This window comes from Ceratotherium simum, chromosome 4 (genome assembly GCF_057802395.1).
Source record: "Ceratotherium simum simum isolate JZ-2026a chromosome 4, ASM5780239v1, whole genome shotgun sequence".
NCBI lineage: Eukaryota > Metazoa > Chordata > Mammalia > Perissodactyla > Rhinocerotidae > Ceratotherium > Ceratotherium simum.
In genome coordinates, this window is record NC_141903.1 from 88,962,495 (window position 1) to 88,986,873 (window position 24,379).

A 24,379-nucleotide genomic window follows, 5' to 3' on the forward strand; every position below is an offset into this window, starting at 1 on the left:
CATGGTATATGCATACAATAGAATATTATTCAGCCAAAAACATTATGCTGAGTAAAAGAAGCCAGACTCAAAAGGCCACATATTATATGACTCCATTTATATGAAATATCCAGAATAGGCAAGGTCATAGAGACAGAAAGCAGATTAGTGGTTGTCAGAGACTGGGGAGCAGGGCCTGGAAAGATGCCTGGGGATATTGGGGAGTGACTGCTTAATGGATATGGGGTTTATTTTTGGGGTGATGAAAATGTTCTGGAACTAGATAGTAGTGATGGTTGCACAACATTCTGAATATACTAAATGCCACTGAATTGTACAGTTGACAAGGTTAAAATGGTAAATTTTAGGTTATATATATTTTACCACAATAAAAAGCTAAAAATAAAACCACTGGCCGGCTCTACTTGGTGTGGTGATTAAGGGAGTAGACAGGATTTGTTTCCAGCACACAGCAGGGAGCTGGGAGAGGGCCCCACGGCGGCTGAGGCAAGCAGGACAATGCACCAGGTTTCCCTGGCTAAGACACATCACTGCCTAACATGCCTGACTTTTCTGGTTTTTCTTTTAAAATGTGAATTCCAAAAATTCACAGAACTGTGGAGACTCATTCAGAAACAAGTATAAATATATATAAATGTATATGACATTCTGAGTATTTGATATTTTAGACCAGCCAAATTGTGATTTCCATTCTTTAATGCAGACATTTGAGTTGACTGCATTTAGGAAATGGTGTTCAAATAACAGACAAAACCAGTTATGAAAACATTTCTTCCCAAAGCTTATGAGATCATAGGGTACTTGGCCTAATTTAATTTGCATGGCAGAACCACACAATCTGTATTCCCAGTGACCTTGATAATTGGCACCTGCTCAGAGGACCCAGGGAGGGGAGTCCACAGTTTTCCCCTTTTCCTCTGTTGCCCTGCCCTGAGCTGTCTCTCTGCAAGTTCAGTCTGACTTGGTCATCAGTAGTCTAAAGGAAGCGCCCTCAACTCTTCTGAGGCCAAGGTTGCGTACGAACCCTGCCCCTGGCCTCTGTCCTGGGAGGCAGGGACTGTTACCAGCTTGCTCACAGCTGTATCCCCAGCATCAAGCCCAGTGCTGTGGACAGAGTGGGCACTCAAACGTGTGCTACGTGAACGAACGGAGCCTTAGATGACCTGAGGATAAAATAGACAAGCCTAATAGAAGCAGCACATATGGCAAGAGCACACTGAGAAAGCCTTTTTTAGCCATTTTCATGGGTTAATGAATATCTGGGAAAAAACCAACTGGAAATGAGTGCTGTCTGAAGCATGCCAGTGGCAGAAGAGAACGCTCTTGTCACAACTGAAAACCACCTCAGAACTCAGGACATGGAGCTTAGAAGTAACGTGTGAAGTATTATTTAAATATGTATTTATTCCTTTTGTCCCCATTTCCCAATTCCATCTCAACTGCACCCCAATATACAACTGTTTTAATACACATCCTTTTGTTTATATGAGTTCTTAGAAACTGTTGTTTGGTGAGCACGTGTTTTTGGTCTATGGTGTTTGATTTATGGTGTTGTGTCATGGATCTCAATCTTTCTTATTCTGTGTGTAAAGGACAGGTGTGGAATATCCATGAGGACTTGATGGAAGTATTAATTAAAAGTGTGAATATTTCATTTGAAGTCTTTGGGGGCAGGAAGTAAGGTATAAATAAAGTCAGAGCTGGTAAATGTATCCAGGCTCAGTTTAACAGGAAAGAAGGCCAATAAACCAGATGATATCATTATATCTTAACTTGTGTGTAGCTTCTACATCAACATTTTATGCCAGAAATTAAATTTGGTTCAGGGTATTAATATCCTCACTAATCTTTTGAACCACTTTGAAACAGATATTTCCCTCAGTTAGCTAAGAACTTTCACAGGTTGAGCTAATCACTTCATCTCTTAAAGGAAAGGAATCAGATTACTACATGGAAAACTACATGAAAAAACTAAAAAAGAATCAGATTACTACATGGAAAACTAAAAAACAAGACAGGCCTTATAAACTATTATAGTATTTAGTTCCCTCTTAAATTATAAAGAGTCTATTATGCTTTGTTTGGTCAGATGTTTGATGGATAACATATTTCAATATTCAGATATTTTAAAATGAATTACTTGGCGACTTAGCCTTACTTGAATTTTCACCATTTAAGACGCATCATTGGAGACATGTGCCCTTTAAGCCCGAAACTTACTTGATCATGAGGCTTTGGCCATCTACAGCTTCGCCATCCCCTAAGTCGTACTTGCTTGTCAAGTAAAGAGAAATCTCCGTCTTTGAGAGTTGATTTAGTGTATTTGCCTTGTTAGGGTCGTTGGGGTCAACAGCTCCCTCCCCTGTAGAAAAAAAGGATTGCTATACTTTCAGTTCACTCATTGTGATGGTGGCATCAACAAGGTAAGACACAGGTTCTGTGGGAAAGAAAGCCTCCGTATCTGGACAGGAGATCGTGGTCTTCATAAAAAACCACATTCCAATACACTTAAAGTGGCTTTTTAAATCTTTGATTCAAACTCGAAAGCAACATGGGACCTAGATATTCAAAACATGAAAAAATTCCTAGAAGAGAGAACTGTTAAAAGAAATCCTCAGAGAACATAGCAGGGAATTTCTAATAAATGTGGCTCTTTTCTTTCCTTATGATATATGTTGACAAATCCTTTCTGATATCTCTAGAACTTACCTTCAAGACTATCAAGTTGTTTTACAATCTAGGACACTATGAATTACAGCACCTCTAATGTAGGAAGGGGCTAGTGTAGTCATTATGTTTTAAGTGAGCTTAGTATCAAATTCCAGAAAAATTTTGATGTAGTATAGGAAAACCCAACTACCAACCAAACAAATGAACAAAAAACAGAGGATAAGGAGAAGGAACAGCTCTTACCAAGAAAAGATTCCACACTGGGCACCTCTCCCAGCAATTCCAACAGTTCATTCAGTAAGTCTTGTTTTTCAGGCGCAATCGCATCCTGGTGTTCCAAGAGGAGCTACACGCAGAAAGCAGCACGCACACAAAGATAAAAGTAAATTCTCAACCGCTGCCATAGTTACATAGTTCCCCTTCTAGGTTTTCACGATAATTCTCTTCTGCAATCATTTGAATCTTAAATAGAAGTCTGACATTTATTAGAGACCACAGAGAGATACAGTTTTACTTTTATCTTAGAGGGAAGTGTCTACTCTACATCAAGAAATTGTAGCTTGTGAAAGATGTTCATAAAACCTCTTTCAGCAAGATCTTGCAAGATCTGCCAAGCGGCAGCCTCTACCACCGAACCCCTGTGCTCCCCTCCACCTTTACAGAAAAAGTCAGAGTTGGGGGGAAAGAATCTAAAATGAGATAGAAGTCTCTTGGCTTGGTAGCAAACTGGAAGGGCATTTCCATATCTCTTCAGAGAAAAAGAAATCACCACTATTAGCTATTTTAATCTGTCCGGCATTGAAGATCTTCCATGGGGAGGGATGGCATAAATGCCCATATGGTGCCTTGGCCTGAGACCTAGCTGTACCAGCTGGTTCTCCCTTCACATCCCACAAAAGGGTCAAAGGTGAGTAACCCAGCTGGGGCGTTTCATTGAGTCACACAGGAAATATTCTTAACTCCTGAGGAGCAGCAGCATTGGAGGGGAAAACCATGAAGGACAATACATCTGTTTTTGTTTCCATTTAGAATTAAATTAAAACAATGTTTCCAAAGTTTGGGACTGGTATCTCTGGTGATAGGAAATATAATTTTAGTTGTTTTAAGTAACTATCTTATAAAACTCTGAATCACAATGATAAAATCAGTCTTTCCCACTTTCAATCTCTCTTTTTTTTAACAACAGTTTTATTGAGATAGAATTCACATATCCAATCCACTGATTTAAAATGTGCAATGCAGGGGCTGGCCCGGTGGCGCAAGCGGTTAGTGTGTGCGCTCCGCTGTGGCAGCCTGGGGTTTGCCGGTTCGGATCCCGGGCGCGCACTGACGCACTGCTTGTCAAGCCATGCTGTGGCAGCGTCCCATATAAAAAAGTGGAGGAAGATGGGCATGGATGTTAGCCCAGGGCCAGTCTTCCTCAGCAAAAAAAAAGAGGAGGATTGGCAAATGTTAGCTCAGGGCCAATCTTTCTCACAAAAAAATAAAAAATAAATAAAATGTACAATGCAATGGCTTTTAGTATATTCAAAGAATTGTGCAACCATCACCACAATCTACTATCAGAACATTTTCATCACACTAAAAGAAACTCTGTACCCATTAGCAGTCACTCCCCATTACCTCTTCCTCTTAGCCCCTAGAAACCATGAATCTACTTTCTATCTCTATAGATTTAGTTGTTCTGGACGCTTCAAGTAAATGGAACCATGCAATTTGTGGCCTTTTGTGTCTGGCTTCTTTCACTTAGCATGATGTTTTCAAGGTTCCCCCATGTTGTAGCATGTATCAGCACTTCATTCCTCTTTATTGCTGCATAATATTCCACACTTCATTCATTCGTCTGTTGATGCACATCTGTTTCCACTTTTTGGCTCTTACGAATAATGATGCTATGAACATTCACAGAGAAGTTTTTGTGTGGACATGTTTGCATTTTTCTTAAGTACATACCCAGGAGTGGAATTGCTGCATCATATGGTAACTCTATATTTAACATTTAGGAATTGCCAACTGATTTCCAAAGTGGCTGTACCATTTTACATTTCTACCAGCAGTATGTGCGAGGTTCAATTATTTCAGATCCTTGCTAACATTGTTATTACCTGACTTTTTGATTCTAGCCATCCTAGTGGGTGTGAAGTGATACCTCATTGTGGTTTTGATTTCAATCCCTGATGACTAATGATGTCAAGCATCTTTTCGTGTGCTTATTGGCCATTTGTGTGTCTTCCTTGGAGAATATCTATTCAGATTATTTGCTCATTTAAAAAAATTTTTTATGTTTTTATTTTTAACTGTAGTAAAATACACATAACAAAATTTACCACCTTAACCACTTTTAAGTGTATAGTTCAGTCAAGTACATTCACAGTGTTGTGCGACCAACCTCCAGAACTCTTTTCATCTTGCAAAACTGAAGCTCTATATCCATTAAAGATCAATTCTTCATTCTCCCTTCCCATCACCATACTACTTTCTGTTTCTCTGAATTTGATTACTCCAAGTACCTCATGTAAGTGGAATCATATAGTATTTGTCCTTTTATTTCACTTAAATGATGTCCTCAAGGCTCATCTATGTTGTAGTACGTATCAGAATTTCCTTCCTTTTTTTTTTTTTTTGGTGAGGAAGATTAGCCCTGAGCTAACTGTTGCCAATCCTCCTCTTTTTGCTGAGGAAGATTGGCCCTGGGCTAACATCCGTGCCCATCTTCCTCTACTTTTATCTGTGGGACGCCTGCCACAGCATGGCTTGATAAGCAGTGCATAGGTCCATGCCCGGGATCCGAACCTGCGAACCCCAGGCTGCCAAAGCAGAGCACACGAACTCAACCACTGCACCACCGAGCCGGCCCCTTTCCTTCATTTTTAAAGCTGAATAATATTCCACTGTATGTACCTACCACATTTTGTTGATCCAGTCACCCCTTGACAGACACGGGTTGCTTCCACCTTTTGGCTCTTGTGAATAACGCTGCTATGAACACTGGTGTACAACTTCAACTCTGCTTTCAATTCTTTTGAGTATATACCCAGAAATGGAATTGCTGGATCATGTGGTAATTCTATTTTTAATTTTTTGAGGAACTACCATACTGTTTTCCGTAGCAGCTGCACCATTGTCCTTACCAACCAATAGTGTACAAGGGTTCCAATTTCTCCACATCCTTGGCAACATTTATTTTCTTCTTCTTTTTTTTGGTAGAAGCCATCCTAATGGGTGTGAAGTGGTATCTCACTGTGGTTTTGATTTGGATTTCAATCTGGAATCATTAGGGATGTTGAGCATCTTTTCATGTGCTTTTTGGCCCTTTGTGTATTTTCTTTGGATAAATGTCTATTCAAGTCCTTAGTTCAGTTTTCAATCAGGTTGTTTGTTGTTGTTGAGTTGTAGGAGTTCTTTACATATTCTGGGTATTAACCCCTTATCAGATATATGATTTGCAAATATTTTCTCCCATCCTGTAGGTTGCCTTTTCACTCTGTTGATTGTGCCCTTTGACGCACAGTTGTCCATTTTTAAAGTTATTCAGTTTTTTATCATTGAGTTGTAGGTTTTCTTTATATATTCCAAATACAAGTCCCTTAGATATATTATTAGCAATTATTTTCTCTCATTCTCATGGTTGTCTTTTCATTTTATTGATGGCACTGTATGGCGCAAAAGTTTTTAATTTGGATGAGGTTCAACTGCTTTCTTTGGCTGCTTGCGTGTTTAGTGTCATATCTAAGAAATCATTGCCTAATCCAAAGTCACAAAGATTTACTCCTATGTTTTCTTCTAAGAGTTTTACAGTTTTAGCTCTTACATTTAGGGCTCTGGTCCATTTTCAGTTCACTTTTGTGTAGGGTGGAAGGAAGGGGGCCAATTTCATTTTTGGCATGTGGATTTCCAGTTGTCCCAGCACCATTTGTCGAAAAGACTATTCTTTTTCCATTGAACTGTTTTAGCTTCTTGTAGAAAACAAATTGACCATAAATTTGAAGGTTTATTTCTAGACTCCCAGTTCTATCCCACTGCTCAGTATGTCTATCCTACGCCAGCGCCACACTGCTTTGATTACTGCCTTTTCCATTCTCTTTTAATCTTTAAGATTAGTGAAGGAGAGTATCTGTTTAATGTTGCATTTTCCTTAACATTCCCTGACACTTGCTAACTGGGTTTTTAGGAAAGAGAGAGGAGGCCTCAGATGCATACCTTCAAGGAAGCAACTACATCCAACCACTCTGTTTTCATTTTATTTATTTACCTTCAAAGTTTCTGTTTATTGCAAGGCATGCTAGTTTTTTCCACTATGATTAGAGGTATAGAGGTATTTGTTTTAAAGCAAAGAAATATTCTTAAACAAAAAAGGCAAGTGGATTTAAAGAAAGACACTATATAAATAATAGCGGTGATATAAAATACAGTGAAATCTGGACGGGCAGTACGTATGACATTTGGGGGGAAGGTAAGCTAGAGGTAAGAACAAATGAGCAAGATGGGCCAGTTTCTGCTCTCGTTCTCTGAAGAGACAGGACAGCTGTTTGGCTGCTGTCTCCGGAAAGGGTTGCTTTAGGGAGCCAGCTTCTACCCTTCATTCTGATAATTAAAGAATATAAAACGTTCCTGAAAAAGTCTCCTTCAAGAGCTTGTTTTGACGTTCCACACGTTCCTTAGAGAACAAGGGGCAAGCACGTGACCACAGGCTTGGCAAGCGGTGCTGCTGTTGTGTCTGTGTCTGCAGGCGGACACCTCCTCCTCGAGACAGACAGTAAACAGGACGGTCTCTGCTGTTACCGTGTCCCACGTTACTGCATCTGCTTCCACCCCAACACATGAAGAAATTCCAAATCGGTCACAAGCCACGTTTCCCAGGATGGGATTCTGTTTTCAATCCTCGTTAACAAAAGGAACAGACTATTTCTCCTTGAAGACCAACAGTCTAAACTAATACAGTAACATTTCCTCTCTGCTATCCTTGGGAAAGAATCTCTCACTCTAAAAGAGAACTCCTCACCACTTTCTCTGCGTGAGGATACTGCCCACAGCAAATGTGCAGCCAACATGTGGACATTTTTTTTGAGATAGAAGATCTACCACAAAAATAGACAATTGAGTTGCTGCTCAAACATGAACGAGTCTACTTCCTCATTAGAAAATTACTTTTGCAAATGGTGTGTTGCTGGACATGTTTTGCGATTTTGGGTGTCTATATATATATATATATATATATATAGACTTGGAGTAGCAGGTCCAAAACAATTCGTGAAATGGTTACCTTTTAAGAATCTAGATTTTTCAGAAAATAAGTTCCAATCTGTCTTACAAACAAACTCTCAATGCTTAGGCTCTCTTTTTACTTTAAATAACTGAAAGGCCATCTAAGGACCAGCCAACTGCCCTGATCCCTAGAGGCGCTTAATACATGCTAGCAGCTGACGGTGGTGATGGTTGCATGCGAACCAGATGGTGACGTTATGACATGGCACAGACTGTGAAAGGGCCTGCTCCTAAGAAATGGGGGTTTCCAGAACAACAGAAGTGATTCTTTGCAGGTGGCTATCGTTGGGTGGGGGTGTTTATTTCCCCCATTTATTCTCTCTTTCTCTATGTCCAACATGAGAAGAGAGAGAACATTCTCATTTTCCCAGAAAATTACTGGAAAAGCTGAGAGGATTCCTGAAAGGGGGAGAGACAAACGGTGGGGGTCCAGGCAGTGTGGCCTTGGTGGGTGGGGAGAATACCAGGGCCTGTCCCTGCTCAGGGCCTACACTGCACATGCTCAATCTGACTTCTCAATGGATCAGATAAGAAGTAAACTTTTCTTGGGGCCGGCCCAGTGGCGCAAGCGGTTAAGTGCACGTGCTCCGCTGCGGCGGCCCGGGATTCGCCAGTTCGGATCCTGGGCGCCCACCGACGCACCACTTGTCAGGCCATGCTTTGGCGGCATCCCATATAAAGTGGAGGAAGATGGGCATGGATGTTACCCCAGGGCCAGTCTTCCTCAGCAAAAAAAAAAAAAAAAAAAAGAAGTAAACTTTTCTTGTTTGGGAGAAGGAGTTTTATTAATATGTAAGAGTCAGGGAATAAATGTACCATGTAAAAAGAAAATGTTCCTTGTTTGGGAAAATGAGTTTTATTAATTTATAAGAGTCAGGAATATATAATCAAAGGGTTCTTAGAATTAAGAATATGTAACAGCCCTCTGAACCGTGGGTCCCTGCTAAGACCCCCCTCCAACCCCACTTACTGAATGTGTGCTGATGATTTCTTCAATTGAAATATAAATGACTGGCTTGCTGACTGTCACCACATCTGTGTATTTATCCATATTAAACTTTTCTTCTGGCTCAGGGACATTACATGCTTCTTTGAAATATTTCCTAACAAAGGAAAAAAAAGTTTTAAGACAGAGTCAAATTTGTGAGTCAAATAGCTTTATCAAAATAGTGAGGGAATGTTGAAGGATGGTAGTGCTTTGTCCTCCATCCTAAACCTTGGGGGGTCTTGTTACAGCATCTTCCAGGCTGGCTCCTGACTGTGGAAGCCGAGACTGTGTTTCTGGACGTCGGACCCAGCTCCTCAGACAGGAAGGGAGAGAGCAGTAAAGGCCTCAGGCCCTGTCAGTGACTCAGTGTAATCAGATGATGGGCAGGTCATTAAAAAAAAAGTTATGGGGCCAGCCCAGTGGTGTAGTGGTTAGGTTCACACATTCTGCTTCAGTGGCCTGGGGTTCGCCGGTTCGGATCCTGGGTGCGGACATACTCACCACACATCAAGCCATGCTGAGGCAGCGTCCCACATACAGCAACTAGAAGGATGTGCAACTATGACACACAACTATCTACTGGGGCTTTGGGGAGAAAAAAGGAGGAAGATTGGCAACAGATGTTAGCGCAGGGCCAATCTTCCTCAAAAAAAAAGTTGTTTTTTTTAAAACGGCCCCTGAAATTTAAACAAAAATGTCAAGACTGATAATCCTTGATCTAAGACTCAAGTCTTTCTAGAGAAAACAATCAGAAAAGCAAATCATCAAATTTGCTACTTTAAACGGCACAAGCTCTAAGGAACCCTCAGAGCTTCTGTTACCAATTTGACAATAATCTGAGTTAAGCCTACTCTACTCTTAGTGGATCCAAACAACAGTTGCTGGCTGATGGAGACTGTTAAGGCTAGACACACAAATATATACAGTGCCCCATTCCTCCAGTACTCAGACTCTAAAAAGTCTGCTATTTAAATGACAGCAAATTTAGACAGAGATCAAGAAAAGCCAGGTGTGCTGTGGCCAGGTTTAGGAGTGACCCCTTGCTCAAGTAGACGAGGTATTTTATTCTCTAGTGTCGTAAATGTTTCACACACCTGAAATCATCCTTGGTTTACCTCCTAAGGTTTATCTCCAAGGCTTGTCCACCAGAAATAACCTCTAACCTTCCCAAGCCAAGGCTGGGGGAGGGTATGTGACAAGTGGCCTTCCTGCACTTTTTTGGCTATAATTTTCCATGAGTTGCTAAGGAACACAAAGGATAAATGTGAGTGGAAGAGGAAAAAAGGACTCAAGGGGAGGTAAGGGGAGGGTTTTGGTTTTGTTTCTTTATGGAGAAGAGCTGGAACCATAGATGGTTGATACGAATAATCTCAGAAAAAAAGAAGCTCTAATAGCAGATACGGGTTTACAAGAAATGGATATTGCTTTTTGGTCAGTGAGGAGAACTAAAATTAGCAGCTTGAGAAAACAAAACTTCCTGGAGTAAGAGGATTTGGGAGAGTTTTCTTACAAGAGGCCACAAATTCTAAACAGAGATTAATGATCATGAACTCCCTTTGTCAGTAGGAAGTCATTAATCCAGAGGAAAACTGAGGAATGGGAAATGATCATTTTCCAAGTGAGGAGCGAAAGAGGCCACATTTCTGTCATATTGCTACATCCTTCTGCCTGAAAGGCAGACGGGAGGAAGGGGGAATGCTGAACCAGGGTGCCTCTGAAGAGAGCCTCAGGTGAACGACTCTTTCTTTTGGACTCCCTCCTTCCACGTTCCTGTGGACCGATTGGTGATATAATTCAGAAGCGCATACACAGGCAATAGACGTGAGTCTTACATGCATCACTGAGAGAGGTTCAAGAATAGAACAGAACATTTCACACACAATCTTCAACAAATATAACCGCTGGATTTTTCCAACTGTTCAAGACCAAATACTCAGTTTCCTACTATTGTTTGATGCAGATAAGGCAATTTCTCCTCGACTGGACAAGTTCTTAAAAAAAACAAAAATAAAAACCCTCTTCTTAAGTGCAACAAAGTAGAAATTGGCTATTTTGATTTTTTTATTCTAAGCACAATAAGCCTGTAGCATACCAGGAAGAATCAAGATTTCATTTTGTCAGCAGCAGAAACTGTACATATGGGGATAACTGAATGCACCAGGGGCACTGGGGGCAGGTGCGGGGGGTTGGATGGGGAACACCAGACAGAGGTAACCCAGCCTGTTCATCCCTCCCTCCTCTCTCCCCACAGTGCCAACTAGAAGAAGAAACGCATGCCGCCAACTGAGGTTCTTGTCCCCCACCCCCAAATCTCCAGTTCTGGCCACAGAACACACATTATTCTTGCCCACCATTTTGTCAGTTTCTCCAAAAGAAATGACCCCTCTCACCTGAACTCCTGATACGTCTCTGATAAATAACTGTTCATAGAGGAGAGATGCTCATTTTCTCCTTCAAACAGCTTGTTGGAGGCTGCATGTTGAAGAACCTTGGCCACCGAGCCCAAGTTCCTTCTTTGGTCGGAATTGATCTGACCTCCGGCTGTCATGTCGATGATGTCAAAGCCATCCGGAGCGACGATGGCTGGGTTCATGTACCGATAGTACAGGAGGTTTCCAACAATCTGGAGTGAAGCAGAAGGAAAGACTATTTTTAAGAAAGAAAACTCAAGAGTTTTAGATTTGTCTTAGGGAAATAGTCATTTATATTTTCCACTAATATAATCGCACATTATTAATATAGTTAACAAAATTATTTTTGGTGGAAAATATGCTTATTGCTCCCAAAATGCTTTAATATAAAGAATCTCAATAATGTGTAAGATCTACAAATTTACCTCAGCATAATCAATAATCTTGATAGTCATTAGAAAGAGAAGACCAGCAGCGTATTATAAATAGTGATATACGGAGAAAAATCTTACAAAATGGTACATTGGTAATTTTGGCTCAAACCCCCAAGAGCAGCTATGGTGAAAGTACCCTTGAAAATCTACCTTTAATAGCTCATCTTCTGTTGCATCAGGAAATTTCTCATGGATGGAATTCTTCAGTACTTTGGCTATATACCTCAATCCATAGCTACAGGTAAAACAGATGACAAAAGAAAATCATGGAAAAAGGCTAAGAGAGGAAGAAACACATTAATTGTTCCAGTCAACTAAAGTTGAGCAGTTTTCCTAAAAATTAAACATAAAATGAGATGGTAACGGAATCACAGGACTTCCACCAATGATAGTAACTGAGTACTGTTTTGTACTGTTCCCTCTTTAGGGAACAGTTATGACTTTAAAATGCAAATGTAGGTAAATTTTTAAAATAGTAAACACAATATGAGGGAAAACTCCTGTCTTCACTACCGGGGTTTATTTTACGTAGTATTACAAGAATTTTCAGCAGAGAACATTGAAGTTGCTACAAGAACAACTTACGGCAGTAGATCAAGGGAAGAAACGATGGAGTTCAGGACTTTGTCAGTGACCCTGCGCAGGTTCTCAATGGAGGCCTCCAGTTTGCTTTTCACTTCTGGGTATGTTAGGGCTTGTTCTGTGGTCACATCATAAGGCAGCTTGCTGAAAACAAGACAAGGGCTTGCAATTAACTGGGGGCTTCGCTACAAGTGTCTCTATCCTTGCCACGTTGGTTCTATGGTCAAGCTTTGTACAGTGAACTGGACTTTGCCCACTGACTCCAATGACACAATGTTTGCTAAGTGAGGGGAAGCCCCACGTGCCCAGACTGTACCTCTGCCACCAGTGGAAATGGGGGACTCTAGGCTCTTCTAGCAAAATCATAGGCAGATCCAAGTAACGTAGACTCAGCTAACTTTCTTTTTTTAATTATAAAAAAGCAATATGTTCATTACAGAAAAAATTGCGTACGAGCAAACAAGAAAACAATACCAACCCAGAGACAACCACTTTTCATATCTTTGTGCATAACTTTCTAAGTCCTTCTCTATGCATGCTTGTATATGGGCCTCACACACGCATGAGTGTAATGCAGTTCACATATATTAACACCCCATACAGATCCTACCTGTATGTGTATATATACATGCATATTTTTTTTCAGAAAATGGGTTATCGTGCCTAACTGCAACTGAAAACTTTATCACGAACATTTTTTGCATGCCAGCAGATACATTTCTATACCACCATTCCAAATAGTTACTACTTTATTATGTGTTATACAAACATTTATTTAACAAATTTCCCAAAGCTAAATATTTTGACTTTCCCCAGGTTTTTGTTATTACAAATAGTGCTGAAACAACCATCCATGTAATTCTCGGTGCATATCTTAACTATTTCACAAGGCATCCTTTTGTAGGAAATAAAAAGCTGGGATCACTAAAATCTACAAACCACCACCTAGAATAAGCCAATCCTACCTGGCTTGTTAACGCTTATACATTGAAGTTACTCACTCGGTAACTATAAAATAAAGTACATATTATCGGGTGAAGAGAAAAGTGTCTGCCATTTCTAGGTTTAGGTTTAGAAACACACAAAGAATAACCAAGGGAGAGAATTAACAGAAGTTGTGGCTTTGGGGATCAACGGGTCCTGAAATTTGAAAATACCACGTAATATCAAGATGAGCAAGAGTCCAAGGATGTGACCTGCAAGGATATGTTAAAGGGAGGTAACATTTGGGATTGAAACTGACTTTGGGTGATAAATTTTGTTCTCTTAACAGAGCTTAAGAGTATATACAAATAAACATGTAAAAATGATCATAAAACATGACTGAAAACCAGCATCTTGCTGGCTTTGTTACCTGGCTTCTCCAGTCTGTGTTTCTAGTTGGTTCACCCAAGCCTTGTACACGTCTACGGGGTTTGTGTTGATGATCAGGGACTTGTCATCGATGATCTCTTTCACCACTGGAGCCAGGAGCTGGCGCAGGGTGTTCTGTCCCCGGGCACCTCTGTTGAAGCTGACGACCATCTTGATGACTGTGGGGTTCCCAGTAACTATGTCCTGTACCTGGTCCACCTTCGATCTAAAAAAAGCCCAAACCAAAACAAAATGGTTGGCCTCTATGGATAGAGTTTTAAGCAGTGTACATTCTCTCTGGCAGGCAAGGGCTTCGTGGGGTTGTATTTTTCTCCATGAAGATCAAAGATGATGTGATTTAAAAGGAAGCAATCATTTGTAAGATGTGTATTTATTTGAGAAATTTAAGAATCTAGAAACTAGTTTTCAGCTTTAATTTTAATCTAGAAGACAGGCATGAACTGAAAAAGGACCAAGACTAATAATAACACTGGGTGACACTGTACAAGTATTATGTTCCCTCTAGTTACCAAATTTTAAAAATAACTCTCTTGATGGAATGAACTATCTCCACTTCCCCAAATCCCACTCAAATGTATTGCCATGCAGCTTCCAGCAACATCACATGGCTGAGAGCGCTCTTCTTCACTTCTGATTGCCAGCTCCTGTGACCTCCCCTCTCTCCTCCCCGTCACCTCTGGGCAACCTCTCATCCTTTTCCACTTCCTTTCCCTTTAGGGTCTAATAGTGCATACCTGGGTCCTTATCTTACCTAGTCATTCCTTTTGCTTCCTTTGCGGGCTCCTCTTCCACATTTTAATTCTGTTCTCTTTCACGTCTTTCTACACAATCTACCCTCAGACCTCGCTCACATGCACAACTTCCATTGCCATCTCTTTGGAACCTATCCTCTGGCCTCGGTGTCTAATCCACCATCTTTCCTGGGAGTTGGTCTTGAATTTCCAATTTTCTGCTGGACATTATCATGCGTGTGTTCTACACCAATAGCTCAAACTCACACACTGTATCTTTTTCCTTTTGACTCCCCCATTTCTCTGACCTGTGGAACTCCAAGCCATCCTGTTCACACATGGCAGCAGACTGATCTTCCAAAAACCCAATGTGGTCACGTCAATACCCCACTCAAAAACCTTTCACAGCTTCCTAGGAAGTAAATAGTACCTCAGCACCTGGGCCACCACTCAGTGTCTCCCGTGATCTGGTCCAACCTATCTCTCCAGCTCCACCTCCCGGTGGTGACTGACTAAATCACCTCTTAGGAGGGCTGCTCTACCTTCTTTCTTGCACCTTGGCCCGTGCTGCTTCTATCACCATTGTGTTTTATTTCCCGCTTCTATTTCTTCTTATAAAAACAGTAAATGTTCTTCAAGGTTTTGGGTCATCTACCTCCTCTTCTATAAAATCTTTATTGATTGACCTAATTGGAACTTTTCTTTCCATCCCTCTGATCTGTTTCATCCACTTACCTTATTCCACTGCCCAGCATCACTATATCTCATGAATCTCATTTCTCATGCTGGTTTATAGGCACCCGGAGGGCAGAGGTGCCTGGCTAATATGCTCAGGAGACCCAAACCAGCATAGCTCAAGGGATCAAGAAGTCAAGAAGGCAGTTAAGGTCCATCTGGTCGGCTAAGGGCATTTCTCATGTATTTCCCCCCCCCATTTATTATAGCTACCTACACACTTCTTACAATAACTGAGTCAGAAAATAAATTAGCAAAAAGCAGTTCAAGTTCCAGTAAGAAGGGAGGGCTACTTAGCAGAGATCATTATCCTCATCTGTTTATGGCTTTTTATGACTCACAGAATTTTAATTAAATTTTCCCACTGACTTTCAAAAAGCTTTTGATTTTTAGTTGTTGTACACCAGCAAAATCAAAAGTTAATTTAGCACTAGAAAAGGTATCACTGGCGGGAGAAAGTTGCACCTGAATATATCTATAATGATGAAGAAATTTCTCAAGAAATTTGACATATTTTAGTATGTATAAATAACTTATAATTTTTAACTTATTTTAGTAAATCAGAGATAGCCACCACTAACAAAAGAGTCTATTCTTCGGTATTTTTTACATACATATTTATATACATACTTTATTTCTTCCTCCAGAGCAGTTTTAAAAAGCTTTAGGAGTAGATACTCTTCTCGCTGATTGGAAGCATAATTGTACAGTGTGAAAATAACAGTATCCATAAATTTAGTTGACTTGTTCTGTGGCATCTGGAAAATCAGCTTAGCCAGGTATAAAGGATTGGTCTAAATGGAAAGAGAGAAGAAGAAAAAACCCCCCATAAAACTACATGTTAATATATTGTTAAAGCAAAGAGGAGTATCCAATTCCCTGCTCTTCAATGACTTAATATGTATAAAACACACAGAAGAGTGTCTGACACATAATAAGACTTTAAAAGGTATCAGCCAATATTAATCCTATACCATAGGAAGTTATATTAGAAAGTTATCATAGGATTTACTTTTATATACTGAATGATATATTTAATGAAATATAATTGTATCTTGTACACGTCCCACTGTTAACCATTTTGAGCCACATATTAATATTTATATTGTAGAGGCACAGAAGAGAGAGGGGGTGGCCAACAGAATCTGGTATACAAAGAGACTGGCAAGAATGGACCAAGGGCCCAGCTAAATAGACTGTCGTAGAAGGATTGATGCATGAATAGAAGGAAACACATCCCATATTCTGAGACTAAAAAGAAAAAGGAAAGAATATGTTCCATGTGGAGACAGTGGGATAGCCACGGTGTTTTACAGAGTGAGAAGGTAGGAGAGAGGTAGGGAGGCTAAAGAGTGGGGCGAAGGTCAGGACAGTTGATGGGAAAATACTAGAAGAAACTGACAAGAACAAAAAGACAACATAAAAGATTGACAAGAGTTTTAAAAAAACTGACATGGAGCCCTGAGGGCTCAGCTGAGGATGGAGTCCACGAGCTGTAGCACCAGTCTTCACGGTAATATGGTTTTTCTCTAGTGGCTACACCAACCAGGTGGAGGTCAGAAGAGAAAATAGTATTTAGGTTGCAGAGAAACGTAATACTGCTACTCTTCATCTTCCTTCTGATAAAGAAAGAAAATTTTCTATACGTGGAAACGAGTGTTCATCTGATATACTCAAGCAGTTTGGCTTTAAAGTATTTATGAAAACCCAAATTCTAGTTTACTTTTCTACTTAGATTTACGTTCAAGCCCATAATGATTGGTCGAAATTTTATGAATAGGCAGCTCAGGACAACTTTTTCTTTATATCTCCATAGTGATTCTTTTCCCACACTAAGCACACGGGATCCGGAGACAGGAAACTCACTCTAAAGTTAAAGAAGCCAACTCCTCATTCCTCTCAGATGACCTAAAACTGTAAATTTAGGCTCAGACTGAAGAGACAATCCCAACGCAAAACCTGTACGAGCTGACCTGCTGCTACGGCTAAGAATTCTGGCCAAGGCACAGTCCAAAGGCCAAAGGGATCCAGACCACCTGCTTTTCTGTAGTTTCCTCATTGATCTTGGGCTAACGTCTCCCAAAGGAGAGAGAAGAAAAGGTGGAGAAAAACACATGATTTCCAGAGCCACTTCACTGAAGGGTCGTGTCCTGGGGCTGTCGGTTTTGGATTGTTGGGGGAATAAAACTTGGTGGAATTGTTCTAACCATGCTCTTGTGCTTTTTCTTCTTTCCATTAATGAGCCTCCACTTATATAACAGGGTAAACAACAGAAGCCTTAGGTCAACGACCAAATTTTCACTTTCCTTATCACAGAAAGTCTATCAAAATCTACCATTAAAAAACTAAATCCTAAAGAAGCTTCATACACTTGGAAATTCATGGATGTCAAAAATGATAAATGCCTAAGATTAAACTTCCAACTGGTGGATGAGTACTAATCTTATTTAGCAGACGAAAAACCTTCCCCACCCACTGTGAGCCCCCTTTCTTTCTGGAAAGGTTGCCGGTGTTAAGCAGTGGATTCCCCAAACAATTCTAAGTTTTAACATTTTTCTTTCTATGCTGCCACATCGTGGCCATCTGTGGCTCTACACGATTGCCAATCTATTATTCCAAGTACAGAACTGTCAACTCTAGCAAAATTAACATCTCTTCTCTCAACGGGGCTAGCCGCACTTCCTTTATGGTTTGGGTAACATGCTCTGTGTACAGCTAATGCCGGCGACCTCTTCAAGCAAAGATTCAGGCACCTCCAGGCCCCCACACAGAGGGACCGCTGACCCTCAGGAAGAACTGTGGATCCGCCTCTTCTGGGAACGTTTTCCTGCCAAAGGGGAGGCTTCATTTAGATCTATCACTATCGCTTACTCAGTTTCCTTTGGGACTAAGGGGACGTGCTGGTAGGGCGGATGGGGCGAATCAATGGTCAAACAGAACAAGAGAGTCCAGCTGTAACCAGTTCAACTTATCAGGTCTCACCCGCACTCTGGAAGCAATGGAAAATTACTGTTCATTGAGATCACAGTAATGCCATGACAATAACGAAATAGAAAAAGATACCCTAATCCAAACTCTCTGGCTCTTTCCTCAAAAGAAGGGCGGACTGCATCTGGTAAAGATCTCTTTTCACATAGTTAGTTTTTTCATGGCTGACAGCATCTGCTCATGTTATTATTAGATTTACACTGTTTCTGCAGATAACTGTAATAAAATATAGTCATGAAGAGCATGGGCTCTGAAGTCAAGCTGCCTGGTCCCACCATCCTTGCTTTACCATTTACTGGCTGTGTCTCAGTTTTCTCATGTGTCATAAAGGATAACGATAATAATTATTTTCTGGTGGTTCCCAGGGTTGCAGTAAGAATTAAATGAGATGATGCATATAAAGCACCCAGAACAGCCCTCGGTACTTAGCAGGTGCTCAGCACATGTAAGCTACCAGACCTGCAGCACAGGAGAGCCCTGTAAACCACAAACATGGAACAGAGTATTTATCTAAAACTCAGAGGGAAAGAAACCATTCTCACCTGTAAAAGATAAAACAGCTGCTGATATGTTTCTAGTGTTTTTCTCCTCTCCTTACTCAAACTTTTGATTCCCTGGTTGTCGGTGTTATTTAGTATTTGCATTTCTCCACCTTTTTTCTTATTCAGCTTCGTTCTGTGTGAGATTACATCCTGGAAAAAATTTTATGAAATTACTACTTTGTACTCTGGTGCTCTTCACCTCCTCCCTTCACATACACCCCGAAACACACACAGTTGGAAAGATTAATTTTCCACATTCTCCTCATGAAGAGACAAAGGAAGAGAAAATGTTAAACAAATTAAGGAAATCCAGCTTGCAGGTGAATTTGGCTTTTGTAATATTTGTTCTCCAAAGCTGCACTTATTTGCTCTTAAGATGTAATAAAGGCACCAAGACAATTCAATAGGGAAAGAATAGTCTTCCCAACAAATAATGCTGGGACAACCGGATATCCACATTCAAAAGTAAGAAGTCAGACCCCTACCTCACACTCTAAGCAAAAATTAACTCAAAAGAGATCAAAGAACTAAATGTAAGAGCTAAAACTGTAAAACTCTTGAAAGAAAACCTAGGTATAAATCTTTGTTACCGTGAATTAGGCAATGGTTTCTTAGATATGACACCAAAAGCACTAGTGACTAAAGAAAAAAATAGATAAACTGGACTTCATAACATTAAAAACTTTGTGATTCTAAAGTCACTATCAATAAAGTAAAAAGACAACCCACAGAATGGGAGAAAATATTCACAAATTAAATATCAGATAAGGGACTTGCATCCACAGAAAGAACTCTTACATCTCAAAAATAAAAAGACAACCCAATCAACAAAGGCCAAAGGATTTGAATAGACATTTTTCCAAAGAAGATCTGCAAATGGCTAATAAGAAAGCAAGAGATGCTCAACATCAATGGTTATCAGGCGAATGCAAATCAAAACTACGATGTGATACCATTTCATACTTTTTAGGATGACTAAAGTGAAAAAGAATAACAAACGTTGGTGAGGATGTGGAGAAACTGGAAACTTCATACCTTGCTGGTAGGAATATAAAATGGTGCAGCCACTTACACAAACATTTTGGCAATTCCTCAAAAGTTAAACAGAGTTACCATATGACCCAGCAATTGCACTCTTAGGTACATACCCAAGAGAACTGAAAACATATGTTCACATATACATGAAGAACATATACATGAAGAACATATACATGAATGCTCACAGAAATACTCATAAAAGCCAAAAAGTGAAACAACTCAAATATCCATCAATTGAGGAGTGGATAAAGAAAATGTGGTATATCCATACACTGGAATGCTATTCATCAATAAAGAGGAATGAAACACTGATTCATGCTATGAACTTTGAAAACACTACGCTAAGTGAAAGACGCCGATCACAACGGACCACATATTGTGTGGTTCCATTAACATGAAAAATCCAGAACAGACAAATCTATAGAGACAAATAGATTAATGGTTGCTGTGGCTGGGGGTCGGGGAGAACAGAGAGTGACTGTTAATGAATATGGATGTTCTTTCTTTTGTTTTTGAATTGAAATATTATTCACATACCATAAAATTCATCCTTGTGAAGTGTACAATTCAGTGGTGTTTAGTATAGTTAAAAAGATGTGCAGCTATCACCACTATCCAATTCCAGAACTTTTTCTTTAGGGTTTCTTTTTGGGGTGATGAAAATGTTCTAGAATTAGATAGAAGTGACGGTTGCACAATTTTCTGAATATACTAAACAGCACTGAATTGTACACTTTAAAACAGTGAATTATACCTTTTCAATTTATTAAAACACTTGTAAAAGTTATGCAATATAGAGGAAAGAAATCCTCTAAATATTCAACAAAATTACATTCTTTTTCCTAGTCACACTTCCTTAAACATTTACAAGGAATCTTGGAAAATGTGTGGCTGAAGACATTGTCAAGTGGTCATCTCAGGCTATTGTGCCCCGTTTAGGAGCTTAAAGGGTCACGAACAAGAATAGCTCCTTTAGATAAGGGTCTGCCAAACACTTTCTACAGAGACCCACAGTAAAAAATACATTTTACATCTTTCGTTGGTGTACACACACACACGCAGACTATACTCAACAATTCTTATTCTTACTACTGGGACACAGTCTGATATTTTCAGTTTGTTTTCATTCTATTCCATTTCTAAAGACTGCTGATGTGACACACTCCATGGATTTCATCATCCACCAATGGCACCTGACTCACACGAAAGCCACTGCTCTAGAACGCCTCCTCTGCCACATAACACTAGGTCACTATCCCACAGAGTAGGTGGCAAGAAAGTTGTTTTTTCTAAAACTCCTTCCATCTGCTTCCCTGAGCTCTTAGGACAACCTCCACATGAGGACTCTATCGGCAGCCAGCATCAGGACGCTTGACCACTGTTCTTTAGAGGGGGCACTCCGGGCATTTCAGGCAATACGATGTTTTGCTGTGTGCTGGCCATCTAGCATCCCCAGCCCCTGTCCACCAAATGCCAGTAGAGACCCCTAGTCATTTTGACAACCAAAAATGCACCTGCCCTCATTTCCAGTTGTCCCTGGGGATGAGAACCACCGTCAGCTTTTGTGTACAGGACAAGCTCTAAGTTTGCTTACCTCCTAGTACCCCATTTTCTTAGCTGAAGTCAGCCCATAGGTAGAAGAAACCCTTGGAGCTCTGACATAAGATGGTTCTATGTGGTTACATCCATTGCCTTCCAGGTCTATGATTTTAGGCTTTCTCTTTCTCAGTTTAGAGAGGGGCAACCTTGACTTAATCATTTACTTCTGTCCCCCTAATTGCTTATATGGGGAAAGAGGGGGATTTGATTTGTACCTCCATAAAATTAAAGAAAAAAAGGGCAGGGGCCAGCTCGGTGGTGTAGTGGTTAAGTTTATGCACTCCGCTTCGGCAGCTCGGGGTTCACAGGTTCACATCCCAGGCGCAGACCTATGCACCACTTATCAAGCCATGCTGTGGCAGGTGTCTCACATATAAAGTGGAGGAAGATGGGTATGGATGTTAGCCCAGGGCCAATCTTCCTCAGCAAAAAGAGAAGGATTGACAACAGATGTTAGCTCAGGGCTAATCTTCCTCAACAACAACAACAAAAAAAGGACAATGATTACCCCCCTTATTTTACAAACATATAAAATACAATCAAGATGAAGGAAGAAGGGTAGTTACCACCAGATGGAGGTTAAGGAGAAGTCTAGGCAGGTGGCTGCCTGATATCTTTATCTGTAAGAAGTCTTGAACATCACTAGACTAACTCTGGCTTTCAGTTCCATTTAACCCAGGTTTCTCCTCTTCAAATAACTGGTGATGTGTAGATCGTTCAATTCCCTCAAATTCATGGAATAAAGTGATGATCTTGATTTTAAATACATGGCAGAAAAACAATCTTGGTACTTATAACCCCCCTCCCAACTACTTTCAATGGAAGTGGCTCTGGAAACTGGAGACTTCTTGTTCGTTCTATTCCAGACTTCATCTTTATGGTGATGGTTTTTGACACATACAGAAGAGAGGGTGGCGGTGGGAAGCCAGCTGTGGGGAGAACTAAATTCCTCTGCATTAGAAATAGAGACATTTGGTGAAGACTGGACAGCAGAGTCCTGCAGGCAGGGAACCAGCAGAGTCCAATGCTGAGTTCCGCAGGGGAGAGCTAGCGCTGTGCGGAGGGAACAGTGTGTCTGCTGGGGACCTAAGTGCAGAGCTGGGCAGGTGGGGAGCCCTTTTTCCTCCTTCCCTGGGAAAGGATGCCTTGCTCATGACTGCTCATGTGAAGGGAGGCTTGCTTTGGGAGGCTTGCTTTGGGAAGCTTGCAGAAGGGGCCAAAGGCCAACCCAGACAGGGGCTCCCAGCAGAGGCATGTGCTTTGTATTGACAGAAATTTAATTTCCCCTATTCTTACCAATAAATACGGAACATTTGAGGAATGGAGGTTTGAACAAGCTAATACTGTTAGCTAACAGTATTAGCTTGCTCATGATATTCCCCCATCTCAATGCTGCCCTGATTGCCACAATCTTTCTCCCTCCCCTGATCACAGGACATCTGCATGCAGGTAATAGGCTAGAACATAAAAACTTTTGTAGAAGGTGTGAGCTAGGGCTTGGGCTTTGGAGTCAGAAAAATATGGTATTTGCAAAGCACAAGTAGCTTTGTGACCTTGTCCAGGTCAACCGCTCAAAGCCTCAGTTTCCTCAACCTATAAAATGGGCTTAATAATAGCAATCTCACCGAGTTGCTGTGAAGATTAAAAACAATATATGTAAATCATTTAGCACATTCTTCAGTGAAGAAAACAAGGCTCACAGAGGTTGAGAAATACGCCCAAGGAAGCATGCTAATATAAGCAGTGAAGTGGTATAATTCAGCAGTAAAATAAATCTCAATCCTGGGTTTCAGGTAGCCCTGGCCTGTGAATCTGCATTCATACGGTACATCACACCCATCAGTGGGAATTTTAGTGATTCATGATTACCTACAGTTTCTATTTAGGTTTTCCTTCAAGCTAGTTTGAGTCTATACTTTTCTTCTCTAAGAAACTTCTACTTCAGATGCTTTGTCTCCATCTCCAAATCATTCTTTTTGACTAAAACCAATGTTAGCCACTTCACTCACCCACTGACTTTCTGAGGTTTCTAGGAGAAACGCCAATTTAAAAAGAATTGTAAGACGTGGTTACTGGAGAGAGCTAGAGTTGTTCTATAAGAACTAAGCTACTCCCCTTTAAAATCTTTTTTTCTCACTAAACACATGCTCAATGTTAAAAAAAAAAAAAAAAAAAAAAAAAAACAGGATAAAGAAGTTTAATTCTACCACCCAGAGAAAAAGCACAACTTTCTTTCTTCTATCTTTTCTGAAGTATACATGTATTTTTGTAATAAATAAAATTGTACTGTTTTAGGTACTATTTTATTTTCCATTATATTGCGAACCTTTTCCCTTGCCCTTAAATGTTCTTCAAAAACATTATTTTTAGTGGCTGTATAACATACGTGTTAAACTAATTCTATCATCCTGTTTGTTGTTTTTGTGTTTGAGTTGTTTCCCCCTTTTTCACTACTATAAATTGCATCCTTCTTATCATCAAACTAAATATAAATATGCTCTATCAATAAGACTAAAGGCTACATATTTAATCATCATTAGTTTAACTTCTAATAAGTGTTTGATAAATATTTGGTGTTTGAAAGATGAAAAATTAACTTTGTTTCACAATGCTATCAATTAGGACCACTTCTAAAAAAAATCTTAAACATTCATAAAGATCTGAAAATCTGCCATGATTGTATTCCCACAAGCTACATAAATATGTCTACTATTTACTGTTTCACAACTAAGCCTTTATTTTAACAGGCAAGACATTTCCTGTTTACAACTTTATGGGAATAGGATAAAAGAGCAGTTTAAGACTATAAAAGGCATTCTCTGAAGGACCTTCTGGAATATATTATACTTCAAAAGTTCTCATGTGTGTCAACAATACAAACATGATTTTTTTAAAAAGAGTAAAGTACTATTGTTTTTCTGGATAAAATAATGAAAAAAATGCAGAACATTTAAATTGTAGTTTTCTTAATATTTAGAAAAGATGATAATTTCCTATTTTACAAATTGCTCTATTTTCCTTA

The 24,379-nt window shown here is 40.1% G+C and overlaps 1 protein-coding gene across 1 annotated transcript in view; it reads right to left on the reverse strand.

Annotated features, from left to right (window-relative positions):
- IQGAP2 (IQ motif containing GTPase activating protein 2) overlaps nucleotides 1–24,379 on the reverse strand; it is a 259,957-nt gene that overhangs the window by 19,607 nt on the left and 215,971 nt on the right. The window contains exons 22-30 of the mRNA XM_087430147.1: nucleotides 18,721–18,870; nucleotides 15,821–15,984; nucleotides 13,705–13,929; nucleotides 12,354–12,494; nucleotides 11,919–12,003; nucleotides 11,314–11,546; nucleotides 8,906–9,038; nucleotides 2,914–3,016; nucleotides 2,221–2,362 (exon numbers count right to left, since the gene is read on the reverse strand). Of these exons, the coding sequence (XP_087286273.1) occupies nucleotides 2,221–2,362; nucleotides 2,914–3,016; nucleotides 8,906–9,038; nucleotides 11,314–11,546; nucleotides 11,919–12,003; nucleotides 12,354–12,494; nucleotides 13,705–13,929; nucleotides 15,821–15,984; nucleotides 18,721–18,870 (1,376 nt within the window). The remainder of the gene's footprint in view (nucleotides 1–2,220; nucleotides 2,363–2,913; nucleotides 3,017–8,905; nucleotides 9,039–11,313; nucleotides 11,547–11,918; nucleotides 12,004–12,353; nucleotides 12,495–13,704; nucleotides 13,930–15,820; nucleotides 15,985–18,720; nucleotides 18,871–24,379) is intronic.